Source organism: Artemia sp. Qi Xiang Cuo, chromosome 3 (assembly GCF_049724085.1).
Source record: "Artemia sp. Qi Xiang Cuo chromosome 3, ASM4972408v1, whole genome shotgun sequence".
In the NCBI taxonomy this organism is placed as follows: domain Eukaryota; kingdom Metazoa; phylum Arthropoda; class Branchiopoda; order Anostraca; family Artemiidae; genus Artemia; species Artemia sp. Qi Xiang Cuo.
Genome location: NC_142796.1, coordinates 81,245,154 through 81,254,116, shown reverse-complemented (window position 1 = coordinate 81,254,116; position 8,963 = coordinate 81,245,154). Strand labels below are relative to the sequence as shown.

Sequence of the window (8,963 nt, the reverse complement as noted above, 5' to 3'; positions counted from 1 at the left end):
AAACCTTCTATTGTGACAAATTTAGCTATAGACTAAGCTATGTACAAGGTTTGGGAATTAAAGATTGAACTGGAAGTTACCTAAAAAATATGATTCAAAAATAAATTGTAAATTATTGCCTATAGGAGGGGGGATAGGGGGCTATCATTTTTAAATGATAATACCTCATTTTTTTTATTGAAAGTCGGGATGCCAAAAAGTTAATTATTTTTTTTTCATTTAAAATGGAGACAGAAGAAAATGATATCAAATTCCCTAGGAAATCATTGAAATATTTTGATAGACCCAAGGCGACCCATTAGGACTTGTTCATTGTCTTGGGTATTTTGCGATTTCTCATAGGCTACTGGCGTAATATGGCTTTTGTGTGTGCTCCCTTTTAATTGTATTCTTTGGATCTTATTGAATGCCACGGCAAATCTATGACTCAGTTTTCCAGTAATTTGAGGTATATCTGAGTAATTTTGACATTTTTGTTGTTGTCTTTGTACCCCCTTACTCATACCCTCAATTTTTTCAAGGAGCACTAAGCTTTTTAACGTTATTTTGCGTGTTTGTTTGAACCATATAGTGACCTAGTTAATTATTAAGTAACTTATTTTTCTAATGAAAGCTGAGACAGTATTTTATCAATGTGGTATCCAGAGGAGGGGGGAGGGAAGTATTACATTTAAATGATAATATCTCGAAATTTTTTTATTGAAAGCAGGGATCCCCAATTTATTTTTTTCTAATTTAAAGCAGAGACGGTATTCTATCAAGGTGGTAGCCAGAACGGGGGGGAGAAGTAGTGAGCGATAATATTTAAATCATAATACCTCGATTTTTTTAAAGAAGGGTTGCCAATAAGTTAAATATTTTGTTATTTCAAAAACATACTGTATCCTATAACGATGCTATCCAGAGGGGGGGGGGCATTCGGAGCTATTATATTTAATAGATATTAAATTTATAGAAAATTTTTTTAATAAAAGATATATTTTTAATAAAAAAAAATAGCCAACAAACAAACAATATCAAAGTCACCCATTTCAACTGTTTTAAATGTGATAGGCAAAGGACATTATAAAAATATTAAGCTTCTAAGTTCAAAGCTATAGGCTATTCAAAGTTTTCTGATTAGCTTAATTTAATATTAAGATGGTCTGACCTAAAAAATAAGACACACGTATAGTCAGAACTCCATTGTAAATCCATATATAGCTAAATTTATCAAGACTGCCCCCCTCCCTCCCTCCACAATGGTGAAAAATATACCCTGAATTATAAATCAACACCATATTTTTGTTATATAGCCTAGACTGCATTTTTCAACAAAATTTAGCGTTTAAGCACAACTCAATAATGAGAATTTTTCATGCTCCTTTATAATTAAATAATCACTTGACAGGAACTATTAATTTTAAAACTGAAGGGGCTAGAAGGTTCAGAACAGCCCATAGAAACCTAGTAACCCTATGCTCAAAAATTTGCCTCTTTAAATAACTGGCTAAGGAGAAAAATAGGTCATATGTAGCTTATTAATGATTGAAGCTGACTTAGGCTATATATTTCCATATTAGGGGGGAGTAAAGCATAGGCTCGTGGTATCAACTTCAAAGTCTAATAACCATAATAATTTATTTATTATGAAGTAACTAAGTAAGAGTCTTTTATTCAGGCTCATCACTAAACAAAATATAACCCAGTTGTGCTGATGATTTGTATCTGGTAATTATGTCAGTGATTCCAATCCTCAAAATGTAAATAGGGCAAAAATAACCAGTTAGCCATGATAAAATAAAAAGTAGCAAAATAGAAATAAGAAGGTATTTTTCAAAGTCTAACTGAGACAACTGCTCCCCCCTCATATAATTGGCACCCCAAAATTATGTGGCCTAATGCTGAATTAGAATAAACAGTGTACAATGGCAAGTACAAACAATACAATAATATATTACATATGATTCATAAAACAATAATATATATTACATAATAACGATGACAGATAATGGTCTAATAGTATTTCTTTATATAAGCAACATTTGTCATTCAGAGAAGTCATGACTCTCTAATTTTGTTCTTAATATAATTCCTGTTTTGTTCCACTAAATTTTTTTTGGTACTGTTCTAATATATGGGCAACATGCAAGAATGCAACTTGAGAAAAACCAAGAACAGATAACATTACCAAGTAATTTCCTATCTTATGCTCTATAAACAAGGGGTTTCTCACTCCAGGAACTATATTCAAGCTTTAGTTTTTTGGGGTTTAGGAGGAAAAAAGGTACATAGGTTAGTTTAGGTTATGTATTTATTATATGCTATGCTTTACCCCCCACCCTCCTAATGTGCAAATATACAGCCAAAATTTGTTCCTAAACTATTATATTTTTATCCCATTTTGTTTTATTTCACTAGCATTAACCAAACTTCACTTCTCGCATGTTCCCCAGATATTAGAACAGTACCTTTTTTTCCTGCATTGCTTTAGTATAACAGTGTGACATCCTTTTCACTAATAAATACCCATAATTTTTTGAAGGCCTATAGGATATATGTTCTGAAAATTCAATCAATTATTATTATTGTTGCTGGTTTGCCCGTGAGTCCAGGCAATTTGATGTTCATATGTCAGTCCTAAAACTCAGCTGGCCTTGCCTGAGACTAGAGGCAGGCAGACCTTATGTCACTTGTTCACCTGCAAATTTAGGCAACTTGTTGTGTCAACTAATTTTGAGTAAATTTTGTGTTAGTGTAACTTCTGAGCTTATAAACTGGGTTGCCTGTCTAAGACTTTAGGCAGGTTGACCCTTTGCCACTTGTTTGCACACCAGGCAAGGCAAATTTTTAGTCCATTTTTCACCAATTTTCAATTAATTCTGTTTTAGTGTAACTGTCTTGGCATAGATTGGGTTTTCTGACTGAGGACTGCAAGTCCAGGGGACTTAGTGGTCAAGTTAATCCTAAAACTTGGTCAAAATGCCTTAGACTCTAGGCGGTCATGCCTACTTAGAAAGTCTACTTGAATTACAATAGAGATGACTAAGACTTTTGGGCTGACTTACAACAGACAATGTCTATGGAACTTGCTCATGAAGAAGCATCCTAAGCCTAATTTTCCTGGCCACATAAATTCTCAGGTAGGTTGAGTAAGTCTTTGGATTGATATGTGACCACCAAGTTGCCTGAACTGCAATTGGAACAATGAAAAGCCATCTGTATAACTTTGTTGTTTTCTCTATGTATTAGTGGGGTAATGTAATTTCTTTTGTATGACATTTTAGTGGATCATGTATTAAATAAGAAAACCAAAAAGCATTCTGTATAACTTTATTCTTGTTTCTGTATAATAATTTGATGTTTAAAAAGTCATACAGAAGACTTTATATCATTCTCCATGTTTAAAGGAAACACAATATTGCCTATTGTTTTGATTTTATAGTGCTTTGAATATAAAAGTGAATGACAATATTTGTTGCTTAGAGTATAAAGAAACAATGACTTTAATAGGCCTAGTCAAACAGTGCTCACCCAAGTAATTTGTATTTCTAATATAAAAAAAGCATAAAAGGTATGTGCTACTATTATATAGTAACTATGAGGTAGATTTATATCAAAATATTCAAGCAAATCACACAGCCTACTAGGTATCTTACCTTAGCCTACATAGGGTAGGCTATCAGTGGAAGTCATTAGGTCTGCAAAACTACCAATAGGGTAGCCTATATATTGACACTTTCTTTTAGAATCATTAATGTTTACCTTTACACTGCTTCATGGTTAAAAGATCCTGGAATGCCAAAAATCCTAGTAACATCAAGACTAGGCCTAGTCTAGCCAAGCTCTTTTCAAGAAGCATTCCTTAAAAGTATTTTTCAAAGAAAAGAGCTTTGCTGAACTAGGTTCCAATTTCTGTTTTACCAGAACATACAAGAAAACAACACTTTCTAAGGCTATATGCTGATTTATTTATTTTTTGGTCATTTTCTGCTTGCCCGGGGTCATAAATACAGGCGGAGGAGGAAGAAGGCCCCTCAAATGTACACTCAAAAGGGCCCACTGGTTTGTCCACAAGTTCCATGAGTTGCAAACCTTTTCCCAGCAATGGGTTAAATTGCATGGTGATGCAGAACACCATCGCGGGAGGATCCTCTATAGGAGGACAACTTTGGCAGGGCGTAAGATCCAGATCTATGGATAACTTCCTCTGCAAACGGCTTCCTTGACCCTTTCGGGGCACCTGCAACACTGTGGACCTTGCGATCAACTCTATTCTAACTTGAAGAGTGGCGCCCCACAAGAATAATATAGCCTAGTAAACGACACAGCATTCGCACGGGATTCTGACTAATGGACAATTCTTCTGGGATTGGTATGTTTTGATGGGCGTCTTTGGGCTGAAAAACCTCTTCCTAGCTAATTTATCTGTTACGGGTTGCCTCCCCGTAGTAGTATAATATTTGTAGGCATGAATATATAATGAGTCGAAGGTATTAGGCTTGAGATTGTCTGTGCAGGATTTCGACTCTTGTTGATAGAAGAGCATCGCCAAGTGCTGAAAACCATGTTGTGACCAAGATGGGCCCAGGATTGCACAAAGCCTCCATTCATGGAGGTCCAAGGGACTTCTTGCTGTCCGGTTCTAAGCCGGCTTAAGCACTTCGGTGTAGACTTGAGAAGATATGTGATCCCTGTCCTGCACTGGTATCCGGGATCATTGCTTTTCCTGAGGCGAAAAAAATTTCAATGATTTAAAGAACATGAAAATTGGAACTTGGAAAGTTACGACATTAAAAAATGACTAAACTTTTCAGAACGGTATTTTGATGTCAATAAATGTATCAAAAGAACGGGCTTATAATGCTGTTTCTAAATATATAAATTTTATTAGGTTTAGCATTACTCATCAAAGGCTACGAGCCTGAGAAAATTTACCTGATTTTTTAAAGAGGGAGGGATCATCCCCTACAAGTGAGATAATTTTAATGAAAATCCCACCGTCAGATTCAGCGTATCGGAAAACCCTATTACATAGGTTTCAAGCTCATATCTGCAAAAATCTGCAACTGCAACGTATTTTTCGCCAGAAGAAAAATATACAAATATAGAAGTTCGTTACGTAAGTTAATTTGTAAATTACGTCAGAACCAAATTTAGAGACAGCCATTTAGCAAAAGAAGAGTAAAATTTTCATGCAAATTTTGTTTACTTATTCAATGACGGTGAGCCAAAATAAAAACTGCATTAACTAAAAAACGATCAGAAATTAAATAAAAAAACTAGTTTTTTAAACTGAAAGTAAGGAGCGACATTAAAATTAAAACGAACAGAAATTATTCCGTATATGAAAGGGGCTCTCCCCTCCTCAACGCCACCCTCATTACGCTAAATTTTGAATCTGTATAAAAACATTAATTTTTAAAAAAAAAAAAAACTTTATAGTAAAGATCGAGGCGTTGAGGAGGGGACAGCCCCTTTAATATAAGGAATAATTTCTGTTCGTTTTAAGTTTTAATGTCGCTCCTTACTTTCAGTTTAAAAAAACTTTTAAAAAGCTATTTAAGTTTTTTTCAATTTAATTACATTAAAAGACAATCACTGGAATAACAAACCATTACATACGTTGGACTTAGTTAGCTACTCGATTGTTTGAGGTTCGTCTCTTATTATATAATTATCCATTATTATGTAAAATGTAGTATTTTTTTGGGGGTTTTAACAAATTCGGGTTGCAGCGGTAGCTAGCAACCTACTAAGAGCTTATCCATCATCTTTATTACGGAGGATAAGATGAGGATAAATAAAGTCAATTAATAGATGGAAAAATACAAACCTGAAAAGAATCTCAGAGATGTTTGCAGAATGTGCATCAGGTGGATTTTCTGCTGGGGAATTTTTCAAGGAGGAGTTTTTAGCTGAGGGGTTTTTTCTCGAATTTTCCTTCTGCTGAGATTGTAGTAACATACAAGGAGTAAACAAGTCTATATATCCAACTGGCAAGAAAACTAAGAAATTTTGAGAACACACTTACGACAATTTTAGATATAAGTCTCCTCCAAGGGCCTCATAACATTTTTTTGCTGGAATTAAAGATCCCTTAACACAATTTAGTTAAAGACCCCCCCAAAAATCTCGGTTTTGATATCGATCTCTACGTTTCGATACTGATATTTGGTCCGATATATAAATATCGATATCAAATATCGCCCAATTTTAGTACAGGAATAGAAATCGTTAAATGCATCCTGACATAGATGTGAGTTTACTCAAGAATGTTCAGCAGCAGAAATCGTTAAATGTGTCAACAAAACCACCATGTCTATTTTTTTCTAATTTTTTCAGGTGCAATAAAGCTAAATAATAATAAACATACTTTTAAATTTTTAATCTATGGTAAGTTTCCTTTATTTTCTTATTTTTTTTTTATAATGGTCCCTTTTCTTCTTGGATCTGACATTCGCATGGACTACCAGATGTCCATGGACCACAGGCTGGTGACCGCTGCTCTAAACCATGTAATAACTAGAAATAAAGTTTTCATTTTCCCAGATTATATTAAAGAACAAACTGTTGCCCATATAATGAAATTTCCTGAGGAATTACAAAGAGTCAATCCGGGTTGCGGCAGTAGGTAGCAACGTAGTAAGAGACGATCACGTCTAATGTTACGAAATAGAATAACACATAACTCCTAAAAAAAGAATCAGATCAAAACAAAAAGTACACCATTAGAACCGCCTTTTACGAAATTGAAACCTCTACAGCAAGGTTTTCTGATGCGCTAAAACTGATGGTGTGATTTTATTAACATTCTATGAATTTTAAGGGGTGTTTTGCCCTTTTTTTGAAAAAAGGCAAATTTTCTCAGGCTCGTAACTTTTGATGGATAAGAGTAAACTTGATGAAACTTATATTTTTAAAATCAGAATAAAATTTCAATTCTTTTGATGTATCCATTGCTATTAAAATTACGTTTTTAGAGTTTCGGCTACTATTGAGACGAGTTGCTCTTACTATACAGTTCGCTACCACGAACTGTTTGATCACTATATAGGAAACTTTCTGTCCCTTGGCTTGAACAGCAAGGGAAATATATTGGCTTGAAAATCAGGAAAAGTGGCAGCTACTACAGCATTCTACCTAAACGGCATCTTTATTTTTCTTTTTTCTTTTTCTTTTCCATAGTTATAGTAAAGAATGACATCTAGCCCATGTTAACTGAAATAATCTATTGAAAAGATAACTTGAAAAAAATATCTTTTGTAAGTTGCTTCTCAAAGTGATGTTGTATAAAGGATCAATCAAGTTAATCATAGGCAGTGCTTTTTCTTTTCCTGCTCCAACAGCTTTGCACTGGAACATCGTAGAGAGCTGTTTAATTTATAATAAAGATCGAATTCTTGTTGGAGATATAGTCAAGTCTTATCTCTTATTTCACTAAAGGCTTTTAAGTAGTTACACAGCACAAGAACTACTTAGGCCAGTGGCATATATCATTTGACTAGCTTATAGATTTTTAAGAAAACCTAACAATAACAAAACCAAAGGAAGAGTGAAAAATCCAAAACTATAAAATTAAAAAACATGAGCAAACAATTCCCTGAATTGAAATTAGAATTCTACAGCAAGGCACATTCCACTGATAAATGTCACCATCTATCATAGTCCAATCCACGGAGTTGCCTTTCCTTCATAGTCAGGAGGCACTGCTGGTATGTCTAAAGTTTTAGGAATGATTCCATGTGGGTTTAAATGATATATAAGGTACTCAAGAACATACATAAGGCTAGGGTTTATATAATGGAATGAAATTGCACTATCAGAGCAGCAGTTGACGCCCTCTTGGGAAGGGTAATATATCCATTTCCACCACCAAAAGCTCTTATCAGCATGACCCGGGGTTAAATGATGTTCGGGAGTAAAAGGTAAAAATCTATCTTTACCAAATTCATCACGAGAATCACCTGCTCTGACTCCAACATTCTGCATACATTTGCCCATTTCCAAATCTTCGGCACCACCAGGATCTTGTCGGCATTTATTCTTATCTTCAAACGCTTCTTCAATAAAACGCCTCAACGCTTCTCGACTAAGAACATAACCTGCTCCTCCACTCATATAGCCTTGTTGAACATAAGGCTTGAACTTATGACCAAAGTAAATCGGTTCAGACACATTATACAATCTTAACATATGTCGCAAGTTTTCTACCACCACGAAAGTGTCGTCATCAGCCTTCATAAACCAGTCATATTGCTTCTGATATCTGTCATAGACATATTTAAAAGCTTCTCTTGTTTTCCCCCACAGGTTTTGGCGTCCCTCTCCCACAGGAAGCTTAATTGCTGGCAAAGTTGGGTCTTCTTCAGAGCTCATAAAAAGAAGAAAATTGCACCGCTTTCCCCATGTCTTTTTGACGTGAATTGCTTTCTTTTCGTGGTTTTGAGGTCCAGTCATCACCCAGCATAGGACTTTCAGATGCTGTCCCAAAAATCGCGCTTCAGTATCATTGAAGCCTGAATGATCGTGCTCGTCCTGGGTCAAAGAATTCTTAAAAACTTCTATGTTTTTCTCTTCTGAGTGATTGTCTGATTGGTAAAAGTAGTGAAGATGGTCACTCACTGAATACGATTTAAGGCTTGATACAGATAGTAGATAGCCCAAGAAGAATCCAACAGTTACACCGACAACAAACGTCGAAACGGTTCTTTTATGTAAGTATAAAGATTGAAGAGCTCTAATCTGGTCTGGCATCATTTTCAGGGGCCTCTTGCTGATTTTTAGAAACTAACTACAATCTTTAAAACTATATTTTCAAAACACTCCTAGCATCATTAATTCAGGGAAGTTCAACCAGGTATTTTTCTAGTTTGAATTAAAACAATAAAACTATTGCTCAGCCACCATAAATATTTTTGCAGTTTACATAATGACTGAATGCCGTTTTCCGTAGAAACTTGATGCATGGATGTAATACGAGT

General features: G+C 34.9%; 1 protein-coding gene across 1 annotated transcript; it reads right to left on the bottom strand.

The window, feature by feature from the left end:
• Positions 1-7,641: 7,641 nt before the first annotated feature.
• Positions 7,642-8,739, bottom strand: LOC148954614 (glycoprotein-N-acetylgalactosamine 3-beta-galactosyltransferase 1-like). Its single transcript, XM_089087163.1, has one exon. It carries the CDS (start codon positions 8,737-8,739, stop codon positions 7,642-7,644), a length of 1,098 nt encoding a protein of 365 aa, XP_088943289.1.
• Between the last annotated feature and the right edge of the window lie 224 nt (positions 8,740-8,963).